This window comes from Styela clava, chromosome 9 (assembly GCF_964204865.1).
Source record: "Styela clava chromosome 9, kaStyClav1.hap1.2, whole genome shotgun sequence".
NCBI lineage: Eukaryota > Metazoa > Chordata > Ascidiacea > Stolidobranchia > Styelidae > Styela > Styela clava.
The window spans coordinates 18902157-18924327 of record NC_135258.1 but is presented as its reverse complement, the minus strand read 5'-3'; the positions used below and the strand labels follow the sequence as shown (position 1 = coordinate 18924327).

The 22171-nt window shown below is 37.0% G+C and overlaps 3 protein-coding genes across 5 annotated transcripts in view; all 3 read left to right on the top strand.

The window, feature by feature from the left end:
- The window catches only part of LOC120339888 (solute carrier family 35 member F6-like), a 139076-nt gene that overhangs the window by 44426 nt on the left and 72479 nt on the right, over window positions 1-22171 (top strand). The window lies entirely within an intron of this gene.
- LOC120339541 (uncharacterized) lies at window positions 6638-11408 on the top strand. Its single transcript, XM_039407691.2, has 4 exons — window positions 6638-6886; window positions 7375-7567; window positions 8015-8889; window positions 9169-11408. Exons 1-4 carry the CDS (start codon window positions 6862-6864, stop codon window positions 10266-10268), a joined length of 2193 nt encoding a protein of 730 aa, XP_039263625.2. The 5' UTR covers window positions 6638-6861; the 3' UTR covers window positions 10269-11408.
- Window positions 15210-20614, top strand: LOC120339408 (uncharacterized). 3 transcript variants are annotated; one of them, XM_078116551.1, is made up of 8 exons: window positions 15210-15354; window positions 15908-16127; window positions 16930-17846; window positions 18123-18205; window positions 18727-18943; window positions 19536-19709; window positions 19907-20046; window positions 20312-20614. In XM_078116551.1, exons 1-8 carry the CDS (start codon window positions 15323-15325, stop codon window positions 20464-20466), a joined length of 1938 nt encoding a protein of 645 aa, XP_077972677.1. In that variant the 5' UTR covers window positions 15210-15322; the 3' UTR covers window positions 20467-20614. The 3 variants fall into 3 exon arrangements, with proteins under 3 accessions (XP_077972677.1, XP_077972676.1, XP_039263461.2); XM_078116550.1 differs by having other exon boundaries at window positions 18721-18943; XM_039407527.2 differs by having other exon boundaries at window positions 18123-18268; window positions 18721-18943.

The window sequence follows — 22171 nt, the reverse complement described above, 5'->3', positions numbered from 1 at the left end:
CATATTAACAGAAACTTCGGGAAAGCAGACAAAACCTAAAATAAGGTTTAAAACGTTACTATTAAGAAAGGAAAGTTAATGCAAGGATAAGGACATGCGTCGCTCACTCATAGATATATATGCTGCTAGACTTCTACTGCTTGAACATATATGCAACACGCCGCGGTTTCTTGGAAGCAAAATGCTCAATAACGCGCTGATTAAAGTCATGCATCCCAGAAATAACGTCTCTGTGAATGGATAAAACAGCCAAGGAATTTAATCTATCTTGCCTCATTGTGTTTCTGAGATACGTTTTAATACGCTTCAGCGTGCTGAATGTTCGCTCTGCGTCGGCGGAAGAAATAGGCGTCGTCAAAATGATGTCCAGAAATTTTGCAGACGCCGCAAAGGTAGTTACTAGAGTGTTATCTATGAGGAATCCATAGAGCGCGCAAGTTGAGATGTTCAAAAAAGTTTGATTGGTGTATATACATCGCAATTCATTTTCCAATTTACCCACGTTTATCATGGGGTAAAATTTGGAGACAGTAGCCAACAAATGGATGGAAAATTGACGTGCAAATTTTGAAAAATTTTTGGGGTTCATCAAAGAGAACGCGGCAAGGTGTTCAGTGCGTAGACGATCGCCTATTTGATTCACCAGAATGTCACAGCATTCCTTTGCAGACAAAATCAAACGCTGCGTTGTTTGCCCGCGGCGTAAAGAAGCACTCCATGTGTCGTCGTATTTATTGTTTCCCGGATACGAGATACAGCATCGCAGAAGTCTGAAATACACGACTGCACAGACGCTCCATCCATTAGCCTTGACTGCAATGCGCCGTATAATACATCCACGTGATAGAATATTGTGGAGAAAAAAGCGAGAAAAAATGAAAACTCACCATCTTCTAGCAGACGCTTTAGACCTGCCGCCTCCCTCACAGAGCGTTCGTCCCAAACCGGAGAGCTCTGAATTCCCCATGAATTTCGGACACGCCCTGCACCACGCGTGATTGGAAATTCCAACGTGTTGGTGCACAAGCTGGGAGACGGCGGCTACATATCTGGCGAAGGAGGTCAGAGCGCTTTGGCGAAACGGAAAAAAATGAAGAAAACCCCGAAACATTTGCAAAAAATATACGGACGAGAGGAGTATCAAGACACATATTTTTAATAACGAGGTTAAATTGGTGTGCATAACAATGTAAAAAATGCGCATGAGGAAAATCTTCTTTTATATAAACTTGAACACCATGTTTCGACCCACTCATGACTGCCGCGCCGTCATAAGTTTGAGCTATCAATTTTGACTTCGCGTTGTAAGGCTGTAACACTTCTTTCAGTACAGCCGATATCCCGCAAGCCGTGCGATCAACGATTGGTACAAAGCTGTGAAATCTCTCGGTAGGTTTAGCATCTTTCACAAACCGAAAAATCACAGCCAGTTGGGAAACGCACGTGATGTCAGTTGTCTCGTCAGACTGAATCGAAAGGAACTGGCAATTCTCAATTTCCAGAGCCAAATGTTGTAAATAAATTTTATACATTGAGTCGAGCAAATCATTTTGGATATCCTTGGATGTCCCTTCGAAACAGTTGCGGCATCAAGATGATCTCTCAATACTGTATCTAGGGATGCGGTGTATTCCACCATATCCAAAAATACCCCTCTATTAGAAGAGCCAGCCCGTTCATCGTGCCCACGGAGGGACAGCTCGTGACAACCAATGAACTTCAAAACATCTATCAATCGACCGAGAACATGGCGGTTTTTCTCGACGTTTTGGTTGTGCCGACGAATAGAAACCGCGCTTCCTTCATCCAACTGTGCTGCAATATTAACATTTCCGAATGTTCGGTATTTACTGCATTGTCCAGATGCTCCATAGAAGATTGATGATCCCTGGCACGCTCGGAAAGATGTTTAAGATCTCTAAAACCAAATTTACACCAACATGAGTCACGGGCGGTAGCAAAAAGTAGGCAATAAACACAAAAAAGTGCATTTTTGTCCTCGCTGTAACACAACCATTCGTGTTTTTTATACCAAGTTTCTGCGCAGAATGTACGCCGACGCTTTCCTCCGTCATGGGATTGTTCCAATGAACAATTTTTTGGTTGATAAGGCCCAGGACGTTGTACCTCTAATTTTTGTTCCAGCGGCAGCTGCGAAAACGGAGTGCGAAGTAGTGCATCAACCTTATTCATTATGAGGTCTAAGGCTAAGAAATGCGAAGCCGGAAAGAAGTGAGGAGCTCAAAAGGAATGTGGAAAATCGAAAGCAAATTGACTAAAGGTCTCTAACTGATTCAAATAGCGAAACAAGCGACAAAAACGAAGGCGAGGAAACTATCAACTCTTCAAGCAACCAACGAACGAGAAGGAATGCGTGAATATGTCAACACGTTGTTGTAAGAAACGTCGGCATTGTGTCGTCATAATTTCGGGGCTAGCCCCGATCGGCCCCGATGATTTAGTAAAAGAAACAGAAAACAAACGAGACAAACGCGGCGAGTGGAAGATAAAAGAGAGAATACGATATACAATGAGCAACCGGGGCAAAATCGGCGTCGCCCCGTCGACGTTCGGCGAAGGCTTTGCGAGCGAAAAATGAACCATGTCAGGAGAATATGGCTAGTGTAGACAGTCTGTGCAACCGATATTGAGGTATTTTTCGACTATTTTTCATTATACCGAAAAAAACCCTATTGACGCGCCGCCACTGCAATAAAGTAACGAGAATATAGGTCAGAGACCGAAGACTTATCGATCGAAGATTAGGGGATCCCAAAATCAGCGCTCTTACTCCATAGTGACACCTTGTGTCCCATCACTAATTAATTATTAACTCGCTAATTGTACGACATAATTTGACCAAAGGCTTCTGGTCCGAGATATGATGAAAGCACATGCAAAATCTGGAGCAGATTCAATCTCGCTTTCGTGAGATATCGCGTGCATCTAACAGACATACAGACAAATACCTATCAACATAAGTAATAATGTTAGGAAGTAATAAAGTTATTGGGCAACTATGGTTTGGTGATTTTTTATATGATATTATATGACACAGAAAAATATTTCTTTCAGCGACATATAGAGCACGCGAGCATTCAAAATTTATATCCAGAAAAGATCTTTTTCCAGTTCGGAATCATGTCTTATGAAACAATGTGCTTTCATAGCGCGTGTTAAAAGGTGTTGATAGAAATCACCAACAACTGATTTAATTATGCAGCTAGAATCATCGAGCTTTTTTATAGCAATCTTCTTTATCTTCTTGCTTTTAATTACATGAACCTTTAAAATTCGGAAAACTAGACTGTAAGAGTACATTTATTATTCCAAGTGTTGTAGAAGTTATCCTTCATACAAACTCTTACAGGACTCGAGCAGATTGTATTTAAGACTACAGATAACTATAGTACAAGTTTATTTGGACTCCATAATCAGCATAATAAAGGATAAAGTAATTGATAAAAAGGAAACGATTAAAACTGATTATAGAATCGGGAGCGCAAACAAACTACCCTATAAGTATTTCAAGAACACAAATCCTTTTTTACACTAACACAAATATATTTCTGTGGCGTTTCGTCAGATCAAGGTCAGACTTCCTCGGGCAAATATCAATATACTGCAAGAGAAATTGCATGGGTATTTAAACATTGGGTGTCATAGCAACATAAAAATATCTTAGTAATGGGAGTTATACATGTTGAAGAATCAATAAAATAGGTGTAATGATTAATTAACAGCGGAGGACTGCGATGAAGGATTTGAAAGTATTCAGTAAAGAAAGTAATCAATAAATGTAATAGGGTGATGTTAGTGCCTAATTTTCAATACCTCTGTATTATGAATATCTGCTATTTTAATAATCTGAAGTTCATTATAGGTAGGAATAAGTTGTGCATGAGTTTCACTACCAGAAACAGCACGGATGACCCTATTCTGCATGATTTCAATTTGATGTCTTATCAGCTGATCACCATGCAATAATATCATGTTGGACATGAGACTAGAATACAGAGTGGCAAACATGTTATTACCGGTATGTAATATATATTTATAAGAGAATTAATATTTTCTAATCTAGTGTTTTCAATCTGCATTGATAGATTATCTTGAGTTTGGCATTTGTGTGATGCAATGAGCATAGTTTCAGAATTTACAATTTTAAAGTTCACCCTCGATTGAGGAGCTGGAAGAGATTTGTCACTATCAAGAAGATTAGTGTGATCAGCGAATAAAATTGAGAAAAATGGTAAGCCATGGTTTCGAGTCTCAATGGTACAGGGGGTCGCCACGAAGGACCGTACGTAGAAAGAGTACAGAGCTATAGTCCTCTTCGATTGTTATTACGCGGATTACAAAATAAGTTTTATTTATGGAATTTCTGAATAGGGGGTTCAACAGACAATTATCTCTTCCTAAATGATTCCCATATATAATTTAGTTTTTCTTTTATGTGCCGTACTTTCTCACAACATGGCTCAATCGTTAGCTGTGCTTCGCGCATTTCCTCGAATAATCCGTTAAGTGTATATTCGGAATTTTGGGCCAACATGTGTCATTTTTTACAATATAAATTCATCAATACAAATTCATCACGCCGCAAAATTTCACTATGGAGGTGCGGTTATAGTTCCCATAGGGGCCTCAGCCCTTTCTGGTCATTTTTTACCACCCCAGTTCAAAGTCCTACAAAGGCCCTCACCAGTCCATAATCAAAACCATTAAACGGGCATTTCAAGTTTAGCCTCGAGATCGGAAAATATTCTACCGACGTGCTCTTGCCTTGCTCAATTCCCAACGTAACACATATCTATGACGTCATTCATAATAAGATTTCTATACCATTATTGGAAATCGAGCTCAAGTATTCATAACATCGATGTAAAACTTAGTGAAGAGGTAGGCCTACCAGTTAACCACACGACACTCAAAACATCGCACACGATGTTCTATAACGTCTGTTAAAGTCCGATTTTGTGGGAATGAGCAATCACCAGTCACCCCATTTTAAAGACCTCGACGTCACTAACTAGAATTCGGTTGGAAACCGAAGACTTATCGATCGGAGGTTAGGGGATCCCCCAAAACAGTGGTCTTACTCCATAGTGACACCGTGTGTCCCATCACTAATTAAATAATACCTCGCTAATTATACGACATAATCCATCCAAAATCGATAGACTTCTGTTCCGAACTATGATGAATACACATGGAGCAGATTCAACCTCGCTTTCGTGAGATATCTAACAGACAAACAAACAAACAGACAAATACCTATCAACATACTTACCGATCTTAGGATCGATACGTAATAACTATATTACTTTCAAACTGTATCATGTGTGTCCAGCTGGAAGCAATTCGATTTCCTGCGCTTTTGTATATAGAATTTTCTGTTAGCGACACTCGGCCAGGTAAGCCTGCAGATTTTGTACTCGTGCTGTATACGATATAGTTTTTGCGAGTTTACCCGCGTTTCGCCCATGTACACTGGACTTTTATATTCATACAATGCATAATGCTAATGTATATCTTCTATGTGGCTTGGTTTTGTGTATGGATATGCTAGAAATACATCAGTAAAATGAGTTGCCTAGTATACAGTACACCAGATCTCGCCCATCTCATTTATTATCGTTCAAATATTAATAAGAGCACCTTTGTAATCGCGCACGTAGGTCTCTATTGGTACTTCATATCAATTATTGAAAGAAGAATTTGTCTCAAGATCTACCAAGTTCATTTCAAAGTGGGAATACTTGATTTTAGTGCTTAAAGTGAATTGGCCACTCCTTCTGCGTATAGAGTTTGTTATCTTGGGTGTGGTGTATCGTATAAGTGTCGCAGAAATGTGGTTTTCTGGTTTGTGTAAATGGTATTGACGGTTAGAGATGAGTCAGAATTGAACTTTGGCTGAGCGTGGACCAAAGGTAGCTCGCATCCATTTACAACTATATCTTAAAATTAAACAAATATAATCTGACTATATTTGCGGCTCATAATAGGGACAGATAAAGTTTTCACTTCCTCAGTCAAGTGTAGTTTACGAAACTGCCACTACGTCCAGAATAGCTTTTGTTGAAATCGATCGCATATTAGCTACAGTATTGAAGTAATATTCCGAGCAATTAATCATATTTGAATATAATGAAATCGAAACAAGAGAATACTTCATCAAGACCACCGGATATTTTTCATGTGCTCATTCAAGGTAAGTTCTAAAGCATTGGAACTTGAATGTATCGCCAATTTAAAAATTGCTAGAATAGCCGTACACTGCAAAATATATGTATTTAAGTTAACAATATTTCACGGTAACACAAGATAAATACATCGAAACGCACACACATCTGAAACAACGCATTTAGTCGCTTTGGCGTGAACCTGGCACAAACGTTTTTGAGAGTTGATTACGATATAATCACAAAATATTCATTTTTCTTAGTGTCTGAACCACGTTGGGCGCAACCCGTTCCCTCTTAAATAGGTATTTGAAGACTCTTTTGACGAGGCCTTTCGTCAAATTGGATGCTGTATGGGCCAACTGTCGGTCAAGTGATCGAAAGTGCACTTTAAACGTCATAGGCTCAGACAAGTTCCACTTTATTCCATGACAAACGACACATTTCAATCACATGTAGATGAACAAGTGGCTCTGATTTGGGGATAAACAACTTGTGCGCTGGGTTGTTAGGTTCAGTTATAGTGACAGTGTTTGTGTGCAAATCAAAACTCCGCAATGTCGTAAAGCGCCGACGCGTTATAACAAAAGTTCGAATCAGCAGATTATTATAATGATATGAATGGATCTACTTTAGAGCTACGTAAATGTAAGGTATTGATGCACTTGTTGCCAGCATGCCAGTTTACGGACTTTTGAAAGGTGAGCAAAATATTGACAGTCGATCTTTATCTTAAGTTGCCACTTCATACTAGATAAATACATAGACCGTAATTTTTGCTTACTGAATTTACGCAAATGTTGAGCTTGTTTGCCAATAGGTTAATTGCACCATTGAAAGCTTCATTCCGATCAACCGCGCTCGATTTTCAATGTAATAAAAATGAATATATGATTTTCAAAGTTTATACCGGTCAGTCTTACAGATCAGCAAGGTGACTATGTCTGAAAGTAAGATATAGGGACGTAGCAAAACCTAGAACAAATTGTAACTAGCTGTCAACAACAATTTAATACCTGCTGTAAACGGTATCCTAAAATCGTCATTGACGTCGTGTATAAGGAAACTATATGTATAGAGGTGACTTGGAATAATATTTTGACACAAATATCATTTGCTCGAATTAAATGTCAATTTGAACTTCTGATGCGTTCAAATTATATTTTTTGTATCCTCATTTTGATGCCAGATCACCAGATGGGGACTTTCCTTTTGCGCCCGTCTTCAGTACACGTTGGAAGATCACTTGGCAATTGTGGATTTCGATCAACCAATTTTCAAGCATTTCAAAGCAGCAAGAATATAAGATCACGTCCCGCTTCAGCCAATATTGATCGCAATGTGGTCATTGCAGCATATGGCACTCAAGTCACCTTACACAGGTAAAGATAATAAATTCTTAAAATGATGTTTCTTCTCAGAAACAATACTTGACAAACTATTTTATTCGGTAAAGCTTTTTTTTATAAAAGAAAATAGCTGAAATTATATAAAAAATTATCTGAATCTATTCACAGCTACCTCGCATTAGCAGACTTAATATTTCGGTACGGAATACCTATCCCATTTGCTCAAATTGTCTACTCTAATAATGCATTGTGGCGTTCAAACATTAGTATCCCAAGTTTCACAAATAGAAAAACTGAAACTTCAGAACGCATCATCATAAACGAAATTTAATTTATTTACAAACAATTCTTCGTAAATGTATTTGTTTGATCATTGGTCCCCAAAATGTATCTACTAGTTCAATGACTGAAAAACCTAAAAAAAATGTTACTACCACAATCTCCAATAATAAAATATAAATATGTTACATTTTTACTCAGATCATTAGATAAGAAAACAGAAACTTACCATAAAACCAGAAAAACGTCAGCAACAACAAAACCAAGAAGGGAAAGAGGATCTCCAATAGACATTCGCGTCCCAACGGCAAATATATCAGTATCAGGATACAAAGCAACCCCACCCACTGATGACAAAGTATCTAGCACCACACGTCCGCCTGGGAGGGAAATTATTTTGATTGAAGATGAGGCAAAATTTAGTGCCGTGAGTGATGTAGAAACGGGAGAATTCAATGTTGCAATAGACACATCGAAAGAAAGAGTTTACCAATCCAAAGTATCTGACTCTTCTGCGGAAAATGACATATTTGCCGCACACAAGCCAGTCATTTTAGCATCTGGAAATATGAACGCGTGGAACGAGCCATTTGCGTCTCCACCAGGAAATAACGGGGCTAATGAGAAAGATAAAACTTTACGTTGGAAACAAACAGCGTGGAACAAAAGACGCGCATCAGAACACTCGCAAATTACCCCAAGTGCAGTGAAATTTGTAGATATTGCAGAAGTAGCAAATTCATTCCCTGATCTTGACAACTTAAAAATGTCTCAAAATAGAATTAGTGTCGACGTCTTGGGGAAACCTACTTCTGTGAAAATACCTTCAGGCAGTCCTTTCGAAAAAACTTCTCCATCGGAAAATTTTGTTCCGAATAATTCTCCTGACTCGATTGATCTGGACGCAATGTCCAACGAAAATGTCCGCCAATATTTTGTGAACAAGGAAAAACCGACACTGACGGGCAGTAATTCTGATTTATCATATTTAGCGCGATACCGAGATAATCAAGGAAGTTGCACAGCCAAAATTAGAGAAGTTTGGAGTACAAGAAATACAAAAGAGGTTTCATCAAGTAAGTAGAATCAATATTTTACTTCGTCAGAAGATCAGTATTATGTCCATTTTTGTACTTCTCATTAGGGTGAAAAAAAATTGTGAATGATTTCACTTTGGTAGAACACAATTGCAAACATTTTTAAGTAGTGGTATGCTATTATGTAGAAATCGTAGCACTGTATTTTACATGTAAACACGGTCAGTAATGTTGAGTGAATTTAAAAACAAAGGTTATTATTCTAAAAGTCACATGCCATTGACTATATACTTTACTTGTATTTCGTTTTTATATTAGGAATGTATTTCACCCATGAAACGTTGCAAAGACCAAGAAGCGCCTCAACTAGTCGGTATCTCGACAAATCCATACAATACGACACTTCGATGCCTACCAAACAGGCTTCTGGGACACAGAAAACAAAAGCACACGAAAAAGCGGCAGGAAGAATAGGAACCAGAAAACGGTGTGCATTACGAAGAAAGAAGAAGATTGGGCATGCACTATTGTCTCGTTCACTGAATTCGCTTGATTTTTACCAACAACAACAACAAAACAGGGATTTAGCTCGAACAAGTACGTTGAACATAGAGGCTGTTTACGTAGATTGTAAATCACTCATCAGACAGAATCATCGTCCTACCACCGCAATACAATACTGTAAACAAGATCAAGCAACGTTACATTCTATAACACCATGTGTGAGAAAAGCTAAAGTTGCTCATACAACATATATTGCCATGCACCATCACGAACCTACTTCACCACGCATTGACAACAGACATAAACAATACAGTGAACTACATGCTCCTGCTGCACCGAACCTTAAAGTAAAAGCAAAAAGTTTGTCTAGAATTAAACACCCATCACCCAATCGTGTGTCCGAAGTTCGACAACAAGAGACCATAAAATCATCACTAAACATTGATCCTAACAATAATGGATTTTCTTCTCAAAAAATCAATCGCGATGACAATTCACTGAAACAACGCGAAATATCGAGCGATAGTGGGCAAACTTCTGCCTCCCAACCATACAAACGAAACAAGAAGTATGTCAATATCAAAACAGTTAGAGATGAAATAACAGCGCAAAACGATCGCATTTCACTTTTATTGCTGTTACAACAGCAGGCTCACGATGATTCAGATGAAAATGAAGACGAATCAAGTGTAAGCAAAGATCTTATTGAGGAACAAAGAAAATCATCGTTATCACAAAATGTCTCTCCTTTATCCAGACCACATGTTGAAACACTTGAAGACGCTACAGAAGTCGTGCCAGGCGAAAGTGAGTGCGCCACGAAGAAGAATAGGTTAATTCAACAATGGCTTCAAAATGTTGAAATGTCACAAAAGGACCTTAAAAATCCCCACAACCAAAGTGAAAATCTGTAAATGCGATTGTATATATGTTTGACTCTAAAATCATTATCTAACACAAATATATTGTGTTTGATGATACTAGAAAAATATAACAGAATGCATATTTTAGATTTTCGTGTGTCATATTACACGCCTAATCAATTACCCATACACGCGTAACCGGCATTGTATTCTACCTGCACATATAGAGTTATCAACACTTATAATTAGTGTATAATCACATAATAGTAAAACTTTATATGACCTTCTTATTTTTACAGTACTGCAACATGTAATCACACAGATGACGTTTTATAAAAAATGTCCAAATTTAAAGATTCAAATTAATTTAAGTTCGTAGCGAGGGGTTATGGAAACGTAAAGCGTTGATGTCATTCGTACCAAGTGTCACTGGAGTGGATATAATTTGAACAATTACAACGTGAAATTCTCACAATAAATCTTTCGTCCGGTGTGGATTACGGTTAAGTATTCTTGACATTAACAGGTTCCACACTTTGCCATTGTGATAACTGACCTACTTGTACTGCTTGGGATATTTGTTCTGCCTTAACTTACATCGTTCCCACGCCAACTTACAACAAGACTTAGGCACACATAAATGATAAGAACAAGTTCAAGTAACTCAACAAAAATGTTTTGTACATAGAAAATCACAGTCGATTATATTTTATAGCTGTTTGTGAAACAGTCGATTGTCAGTCACCAAAAGTGATCTTTTGGCATATGCTTTCTTCATCGTGTATTATCACTGTATTTATAGTAGAAGTTTTGTGGCCATTCTGTGGCGTTTATTGTATTTTGTTTTTAATTACAAACTATATTTTTGTTTCCCAAAATTTTTGAAACTCGCAAAAAGCATTGCGGAGTTTATTATGTAGTCAATACGCTAACAATGACCAGGAACAAATCTGCCTACAAGTCATTTCTATTGCCTTACAAAAAAAGGTAATTCTGGAAAATGTAGCCTACCGTATGTCGTTTTTCGCCATGAATATATTGGATTTTCTCCAATTGGGTGGCAAAATCGATACAATTTTGATGTCTGGGCTGAAGAAGTCGATATATATACTGCGTGATAATATTCAAATATACAATGGGTAATATTTATTTCTATTTTGATTTTGTGAAACCATTAAATGCATGTATAATCAAGAATTTTAGTTATTTTATATATGGAAGTGGGAGCATCATAATTGGGAGCTATTCAACCTTATTTTGTCATGCAAAAATGTTATGACGAAAATTCTGTAGATCTTAATTCAAACATCTTAACTTTAAACACAGGAATATTTTTGGGGTACCGAAGAAGTAACAGAGGCTGACTTATTTAGGGGTTTAAGTTGTTAGGCTGAACGGCTACTTCAACTGATTTTTGAAGATTGGATTCGAAATGATCGGCTAATGGTTAATATATTGCTTTTTAGAAGATTCGGTTTTGTATTTCGGACTGTTTTATCCGCTGATAATGCAAAGAAAAATACCAACAGGGAGAATAACAAGAGAGCGATTCTTAAAAATATGGTCACTAAATCCAAAACTAAGAACTTTCCGTACCGTACCTATCGGTATCAATTTATCTCCGAATTTCGCGTAGCGTAGCGTCAAATCAGAAACGGCCGCAACACTTGGTAAAAACAGTGATCGCATGAAACATAAAAATATAGGGAAGTTTTGAATGAAATATTAGATATCATAGGATCCACAGGAAATTTAGGAATAAATAAAAAAAAATTCTAACGAAAAATACAATCTTTCACCACTGAAAATTTCAAAGCAATTGATCCAGTGAATGAGAAACGCGATTTTTTTCATAACAACATGAAGAAAAAATACCAACAACAACAACATAAAACGATCGATAGATCCACTTCGCGTCCTCTAAAACGATCCATAGGCACACCCCGTGTTCAATAATAAGCATATATATATATACCACCAGCTTTTGTACCTATTTGGCCAATCAAATACGCATATACAGTCAATGTATTGTTTTTGTAGTGTAGTCAAGATCGCTAACGAGATTTGGACATGGTCCTTTCGATAACAGTAGGTTCTCCAAAACGCCTCAAGTGAATTATTATTACAAGTGTATCAAGTAGATTTATTGATTTGCTTTGACCCAAGCACCATTTAGCGGTTGCGCGCACAGACATACAGATTCAACCGTTCGTGATCGTCACATCGTAATAAAAAACCGTTTCCGAAATTATACTGCAAGGTAAAGAACACGATTAAATAACGAATTAAACAAAATTTACCATGAGTGTAAATAATTTTCACCAAACTTTAGTTTGATTTGATATCATATTATTTGAATGAATTATGGAAATTTTGTTGGAAACGTGTGTAATGGTAACACTCATTCAAGTGTAATTCATAAATTGATCGAGGGCTCTTGCAGCAAATACATGGCAATGTATACAGACATATACATCAATTTGTTATGTATGTACATCATCCGATCCGAATGACTTTATTTATTTTGAGTTGACCGTCTATACCAGTGGTTCTCAAACTTTTTTAGTCCCAGAGTCGCATTTCAAACCTCAAAGCTATGAAGAGCCGCACACAAACAACGCAAGGTAAAATAGCAACAAACCTTAAGCGCGTATTTAAAATACCAAGTCATCGTAACAACAACACACGTAACAACTAAGGATGGGCAAAATATTCGAATACCAAATCGAATAATAAAATATTCGAACGGAATTTTACTATTCGATATCCGGTACCACGTGACCTGCGCCGCTTGGATTGGACACCGAACTCGCGTGTCTCCAACTCAATCGTGAATTGTGCAAGATTTCCCAACGGTGCTCGTTTTTTTTTAAAAAAAAGACAAATTTGAAAAGTCGTTGTCTTTGCGTTATGGTGTTATATTTTGCTAATCTTTGCACTTAACGTATCGTTTCAATTCGTTATTTTGCAAAAAAACGTACCGACCGTACCGTATTTGAAATAAATTTCCCAGATTTTAAACTGCGCTTGCTTGGTGACATCTCATTAGCCATTTCTTGCATTACCGAACATAAAGTTGATTAAAATTAGATGTTAAAATGACTTTTCGGCGTTTCATTGTGAAAAAAACGATTTATGTTGTTAGAAAACTCTAGTTATATAAATTGCATGGATTCAATAATGACCAAAAGTTTTTCCATGGTATGAGTTACTTGTATGAAAAACACTCATTAGGTTGTAACCAGATAAGAAATGTCATGTCCTACTCCCTTTAAAGCACTTTGTATTAGCCCTTTAGTGACCCCTTAGAAAAGCATGAGAAACTCAATTATCGTTTCAATAAATATCTGCATCTCGGTTACCGTTCACTTTAAACAGGCACGGTTAATTTACAAGCGGTGATAAGGAAAATCAAAATCGAGGCAGAGGATGTAACTCAGAATAAAATTAATTAGAAATATGAAACTTCGATTTTCGGCAACCGCGTGTACTTGCAAAAAACGGGAAAGGGCGGGAATATAGAATACCAACTTTAGGATATTGCCGCCGAAACAATCGCGGTGACAAAGACAATCAGCGCTTATGATGAAATTAATTATTAACCAGTAAAAAAACGCTTTATTGCCGACTTTTCAATGTTTCTATCAATTTCCAAATGGAGTATCGACCTCCGACGTTCTGCATCCATGTTATGTATAAAAAATATTCAAATTATTCGATTCGAAAAAAGATTCGATTTTGCCCACCCCAGACTAACAGCCAATTAATTTGGCTTCTATTTCTAATAAGTTTATCAAACCGGTTAGTAATCGTGGAGGATGCATAGTGCACTAGCTGCTTGAGATGATCGCCACCTTTTCGGGACTATTTTCGATTACTGGAACAAAAATAAAATGCTCTAGAAATCAAAATAATCATTGAGTTATTTGATTTATACTAGGGTCACCTTATTTGAAAAAGCAAAATTCCGAACAGTGCATGACTATTTTCATGACCTCGTAGTAAAAAAATATGCACACGGTACGAAATAACAATGTTCTGTATAGCAGTGTGTACAGTACGATTGCAGATGCAGTGAAATTCCGGATTCCGGACATTTGAGCACTTTTTAAAATTGTTCCCGGACGCAAAATTTAACCCTAAATTCCGGACATGTCCGGAATTTTCCCGACGGTATGGCAACCCTAATTTATACATAATATCCGGAAATGCGACAAACACTGAAAATCCGCGAAAGCAAGCCAATGATTACAGCCATGTGTAAAATCTTTCCAAGTGAAAAGTGTCCGCGTTGCCGCGAAAACGCTTACTGTTGCGTCACTATTTCATCTTGCAGGTTAGCTAGCCAACGCTACGCAAATAAACACGGGAAAATCCATTCGACTAACTAATAGCCTTCAGCATTTTAATTTTGAGTCATTGATTAGTTTTCCATGAAAATTTTTCTTTGAAAATAATTAATTTTTAAAGCATTAACGAGAGCCGCAGGAAAGGTTGTTGAGAGCCGCATGCGGCTCTCAAACCCTGGTTTGAGAATCACTGGTCTATACTCTATACATATGACATTGGCTTTCACGGATATTTATTTGTTTGGCGTTATATGAGTTTGTTACACAGTATATGATTGTTATTGGTTGTCACATCACCATTCCCATTATGTCAAACAGAATTTCAAAATGTGTCAAAAAGTGCTAGGATGGCGTTCGCTAAAATAGTTCAAAAAATATCCATTTGAGCTCTAGGTGCCATCTCGATTGCAATTCAATAAAACTGCGAGGCCGTATCTCACATATACTATCACGTGATGGCAGAAATATTCTCGGCAGAGAACTGGAACCAATTCCACCACTCCTGTACCCCCAAAGCTAAAACGTTCTACTCTACACAAAACGTAAACAATATGAACGCGATAGAATGATCATTTGTGACGAAACAATCTGTAGAACCTCTTGTTACATCATTATTGAATATGGTAAATATAAAATTGAGTTAAGAATAATCTCTGATGCAAGTTGTTGATTAAATCGAAGAGTGCTGCGTCAGATAAAATGTAAGTTTGAAAAAGGAAGAACATATTAATCCTTGGATAGGATGCATTAGAAGAGATGCCTCCAAAAACAGGTCGGGAATATGCCAGGTGAGTGAACATAAATTTCGTTGTCGACATGTAGCATTAGTAACTCGAAATCGCAATTTCGAGAATTTTATTCTGAACTAGCTGCAGAATTCGTACGCAATAAGAAGTACGCGGTGATTACTTCGCAGGTTGTATAGGGCGGTGCCGACGTTTTGTTTTTAGGAAATCTGCTCGAGCTAGCCTATATGTAAAAATAAGTTTTCTGACATTTTTTCTTGTAACGTTAAACAAATGGACGATGACTGAAATTGTTATTTTAAACTCATCTTCGACTAACAGCGGTATACTCACAATTTTCAAAGTATTCAAATATTTATTTAGCCTACCCAAGAGAGCCAAAAATAATTTCAATGAAAAAGCGGAATTGCCTCCTTGTCATGGGCCTAATTAGTCAAAGTAAATTTTTTACAAAGGCAGTGAGTAGTGACAACTGTTAACTATCTTCAGATCTGCGTGCAAAAGTGTGAAAAAATATAAGCATCATTATATTATTATTATTATTAAGGAGTCATAGGCCAAAACAAATCAGATATTTTGTTTTTACACTATACAGACTGATCAAGCCAACACGTAATCATGCTCCGACCGAATACAATCTTCAGTACAAACGTTGGCCACAGCACGCTACTGAAATAAGAAAGGACTCAACATCAACTAACGTCAAAGGAAAACTTGTCAGGGCAGGGAGAATCTGGTCGTCGAGTAAACCCAGAAAGCGTTCAACAATCTTATCTGATACTGTAACTACTTCATATCCCAAGTCATCGGATTCTGTAAGAAATTTTGGTTTTATTAATTAAACTTTCTGTAGCTAACTTTAGAACCTCCGCACTTTGCACTATATATATGCCACTATATATGCCACGAAAGGAGTAAGAATTTCAATATTTCGAGCGAGAGCCGGGACCATCCTGGCATAAAAATAGTTTTAATTGATACTATTAGGCGTTCATATAATGCATAATTTGTGGATATTACCGAACAGATTTTCGTTTTTATTGGAAACAACTTGTTATTGGACATGAAATGTACTTATCGTTTTATTATTATTATGTTGTTGTTTATATTTTCCTCTTATTTTTATAAAAAAAATCGATTTTCTCGTTTACTACTGGACCAATTGCATTGAAATTTAATTTTCAGTCGTTGAAGAGTTTATTTTTCGTCAAAAGGCTATTACCGTTACTTTCATTTATTTGAAAAAAATTCTGTGGCCTCTATGCGATTCATTTTTTGTGTGCGTAAACGTCTTAAAAATTGCGCTTCTTGTGGCGGTTCCGCTTTCGCGTAAGTGGATATCTAGTGGTCAGCTGAGGTACGGTACTACGGTACCGGTAGTCTACCCGTACCCGTACTACTTCTTTTTGACTTTTGTGTCCATATACTTAAGAATCGCTCTTTTGTTTTCTTTGGTTATGACGATGAATACATATATATGAATTCTGTACATAGTCCTGTTGTTTAGCTTCATTGTGATACGTCTATCTATACAGTATGTGTTCATTTTTATTAACAACATAGTATTCATAATGCATAAATGGACAACACGAAATTACATTCAAAAATGTATTTCAGGTGACAGGTAAAGCGGCAACCTGCGATAGCGATTCAGTGTTCGGGGTTCTATCTTGTACGGATATCGATAATAACAATGGTGATCTGTCTAAAAGTCTGCAAACAACGCAGGCTCAGTTACATACCAGGCCCGAATTATCTGTTCAGATTGACCCAACAAAGTCTTACGAACGTGAAAGGAAAACTCGAACTCGCCAAGAAAATATTTGTGCCTTAGGTAAGGCATCCGCGCCGATAAAGAAGGCTTGGCTTACAAAGGAAGAGGAAGAAAATTACCAAAAGGAACTTCAAGACGACATATCTGCAAAACTTCGCTGTATGAGTGTTTATTCTGGTATTGCTTCAAGTCATGCCACCACCCATTCGCAAAAATCATCAACTAAGGAATCTCGAGCAAAAACCATAGAAAGTTGTAAACTTTCCTTGTCTGATGAAGCTTTGAAAAAAACCAATACATCGGCAAGACCCCAGAGTCTTGTTGAATATTGTAAAAATCCAACAAAAAATACGAGTTGTGATTCAATATATAAAAATACCACTGAAAATTCTCACGAAGATGCTTCTTCAGATTGGAGATTTTATTATCCACAGGAAGTCGAACATTCTCCCGTTCCATGTCTGAAATCCGGTGGAAAGGTTCCGCCAAAATCCCCCCCTGTGCATGAACATAAAAAAAGAAAGCTAAATCTCGGTGACGGCATTGACGTAGATAATTTGAGGAAAATTTACACAAATGCTACTGATGAGGAATTAAAGAAACTGAGGAGAACTTTCATCGGCTTATTGGGAGGCACACATAGTCGCGAAAGAGTCGTACGAAAACAGTATACTTCCACGAAAGAAAAACTTCCATTGGACGTGAGCGGAGAGCCAATGACGAAAGAGGACTTTGATAAAATTAGAGTATCGTCCTTCAGGTAAACTAGTTCGACTGACGTACATACTAGAGAAATCTACGGACTAAAATTAATTATTTATTGAAAAAATATATATACACTTTGTTCTATGATGACAGTTTTGAATTCCAAATTTTTTTTATTTAGGAAATACCGAGTGAATTTTGATTCTGAATTTCTAACATAGCACAAATGTGAATCCAAGTTTAAACATTCCACAATACAACCTCTTCACTTCGCATCTTTGACAGTGTCTACGGACTAGTAGTACCACGATATCGCCACTTTTCATTTCAGGGGAAGCCAAAAAGTAGTCGGACATCCACACAAGGATACGTGGATTTCAAGTTACAATTTGGATTACTGTAGGAAATGGTCAGGTGAAGGAAACGCTGCTTTAAATTTTAGAGAGAAAAGGGGAAAAGCAGAAGAAAGTCCACCAGGTTTTTAATCAGCGCATTTTATGCAGAAAATCTGTTTCGTCCTATGTGTATATTATGGGATCAACAGCCGTGCGTTTTATCGCCTTAAAACTTCTTAACTTTGAATTTCTTCTGCTCAGATTTGAAATGTATGTTACTGAATCAGCTACTCGAACAAATTTGGTTATAAAAACGCAGACACGCATTCATCATTTTCATTGAATCCTAAAACTCAGATAAGTTAACTAAAGCAATTACGAAATCATTATCGATATATAGGTATTGAGTCTGTAATCTAAGATTAAATTTATTTAACATATATATGGTCGATTATCTTGGGTATTTACCTACAGACTTGCTTGTGAATTACTGAAACGTGTTTGTATCAAGAAATTGTATTTCTTTCCAGCATAATGATGTGATTTATACCTACAGTGAGGTTCATATTTATCATTTTCTTCATTTAATGTCAGATACAGAAGTAAAAGAGCATTTCAAATCGAACGAACTACCAGAGGAAGATGAGAATAACGGAGAAAGATCGATTACAGCCCGGGATTCAGGAGAAAAAGAAGAAGATGAAAATTCAGAAAAGGCAAACGAAAAGGAGCAGAGTGCTGAAATAACAACAACTACTCCAACGCGAGAAGATGACGGCAATGCGAAACGGAAACAAAGAGCCAGTGAAGATGAGAGGTGAAAGCTATAAAACAGAAAATAATATACAAATAAATCTGATCCACAAGAATCCAGCTTAAATCATAGAGCAGCGGTTCATAAACTTTTTGTTCGTTCGACGCCCAATTATCAGAGAAAATCTTACCGCACACTTAGCGGTACACGAAAAAAAATGCTACCTTCAAATGAATTTATTGATCATATACACAGCTTATATTAGTTATGTTTACCCCAATTTTGAGTTAATATTCGGGGCGCACTTAGCAAATCGCGCCTCCCTTGGTAGCCGCTGTCATAGAATACTAATATATACAACCCCGTCATTTTATAACGATACAGATACTATACAGATCTCCTAAATGAACCAATTCAAAATTGATAAAGTTCTATATAATTAGCATTAACTAAACAATTCAAAGCATACAAATTGAACGCTGTGTTACGTGGCCGTTACACTTTTGGAATGCTTTGTGTTTGATAAACCAAACCTCCTTTCGTGTGATGGTAGTCCATTTTACATCTTATTTTATCAGTCTTATTTTTGCACTACATGAAGTCAAATAGATTGTAAAAACGACTATTGAAAGTTCGTCGATTTAAATTTATACAGAATCTTAAAAGAAGCAAACGCAATCGAAGAGCGAGAATTTCGAAAAATGTTTCGTGAAGACGGCGAACCTAAAATGAAGTTCGAGACAACTTCTGCTCAAACATACAAAGGTCTCCCATGCCGTAAACCCGAAGAACCGGTATGGGCACATAAAACCTTGGTATCTCTTGGCAGGTAATATATACATTGTGCTAGTTGTTTACGGTTAAAACCTACAAAATTATTAATGAATCGGAAATTAATGTGCTTCTTAGTTCGTTACGAGTTACTAAAGTTAATTTATCTCCGAAACAATATGTTTTTCAATTGTAATCATGGGTAATGGCAGGGTATACACTACAAAACGAGCGTATTTTTTGAATTTTATCCAGCGGTCACTGGAATACATTATGGGAACATTACGACGGGTGGGAACTGGAAAATGACATATCTAAGAAAAAAGTTCAGGACACAGTGCCGAAAAAAAGGAGCGAGCGTAACAAATATAAAATCAAAATTTATGAACATGGAGGTACTGTATATCTGACTTAATATATTTAAATGTTATTTTATATTGCTGTATTCGAGAAACATTCAAGTTATTTGATACGCTACTGAAATTTGATGGACAGTACTGGCTCGTTCCACCAGGAAATTTTTGACATTGAAATAACCTATGTTCGTGAACAATTTTAGCTTTTTCAACCAGACAACCAACACCACATTATATACTATTATGTTATTTTGCCAACTCCTCACTACAAACATTAATGTAATAGACGGTAAATGAATTTCAGAACCGTGCACTCCAAGAAATCAATGCAAGAAAAAGGTCTATGGCAATTATGGTGGCGGGATTCAAAAAGACAGAAAAACAAATGTATCGTTTATGACAGAATACATGAGAAAATTCACACAGATGCCTCTGCCAAAAAAGCATGTTCGAATTTGACCCTTAGACAGTTTTTTTACTCTGAACAACTAACTCAATTTATTTGTTTTGCATCTTTCAATATGCATCTATTTTATCACTGTGATGTCATGCATGCATTAGTATTCAATTATTTAAATTCACAATAGTAAATTCCTTATATATTCAATTTTTTTGTTCGTGCGGCGCCAAGGGTAAAAAAACAAAAAAACAATGTGAATTGAATATTATATTAAATACAATATTCAATCATATATTAGACATGTTTAACACAATTATGTTAATTTTCGGGGAGCACTTGGCAAATTACCGCGGCGCACCTCTTAGGAACCTAGCGTATAATCACGTGCAGTGGGATTCACAAAATTAGGCTCACGGAAATAGGTTTCTGAGAACCATTAAAGAAAATTAAGTGCCAGATTCCCAAACATAAAATAGTAGTCATAAATATCCGCCCACGTTTTAAAGGCCTACTCCATCTTGCGGTATGTTATACAAAGATCGCAGCGCATCGACCTATAATATACGATCTTCGGTGCATTTAAGCACTTGCACATAAGCATCGTACCGGAAAAATGCAAATAATAACCGCCGTTCAAGGACACACTTCCAAAATTGTTTCAAATCGCAGCACTACTTTTATTAAACGCCATTATATCAGAGTCGTAATAAAGTTCCGAAGTCGCAGAAATGTATCAAGTATTCACGCCTATTGAAGCCTGCTTCTTCTTTGAAAATTCGGTCCCGTTCAAGCAGATTATTACCTTCAGCAATAATTGGAACCTTATAGTGATTAGCATTGAGAAGATTGTCATGCATATAAAAACCCAGGATGAAGTAGTAGTATGTAAGAACAACTACTTCCAAAAAAAAATCGTAATTCGGGTAACTGCTGATGTTATGGATATGTTCATTTCATTACCGACATCCAGAGGCAAAAGTCTTGCAATTATTTCACTGACCAAGTTTCTCCAAGCACAGGTTCGAATACGAATAAGTTAACTCTTCCTTCCAAATAACCAATAGCAACGCATATGAGCAATCCAAGAGGACCGTACTTGTACAAAGTTACTATGGCAGCTTTTTTTTTTTATCAATCACCGATGACATGGGAATACGACTATTTTGCGGACCGCGGCCTCTCGTTCACGGTTTTCGATCTGCCAGTTGGTTTTACAAAGACCGCACTCTGAGACTTCTCTTGGATTCGTTAAAGAGTCAAAACAACCTTTGATGCCGGCACACATCTTAGAAAAAAAATTGCACCAATTCGTTAAGTTATAGTATACCGAAACCGGTCAGAGACCAAGAGCCGCATTTCGTACTTTATTCGACGAAGAGCCACATCATAAACAAGAACATGAATGCATGCAAACGCATGAACATCAAATACACCTTTATTCAGCTCTGTTTTAATTCTAGTTTATTGTAAATGTCACTAACCAACGTGATTATGAGAGAAATTTACAAGCCATTTATTGTTATGCATGCCACATAGTGCCGTTAGTGGGACTTCTGGCATTCCTTGGATTGAACAATCCTCTTTATATTTGGCTTGTATGTCGCTGTAGCAGTGTAGCTAATCGAAGCAGTTCTTTCACATGGGTGTCATTCACAGATCAATGTAGTAGTAGTAGTATTATATTCGGTCAACAATGTCAAATAGTTTACATAAAACATTTCAAAGTTAACTTCAAGGCATTGTGACGAGCTGTAACGAAGTGAT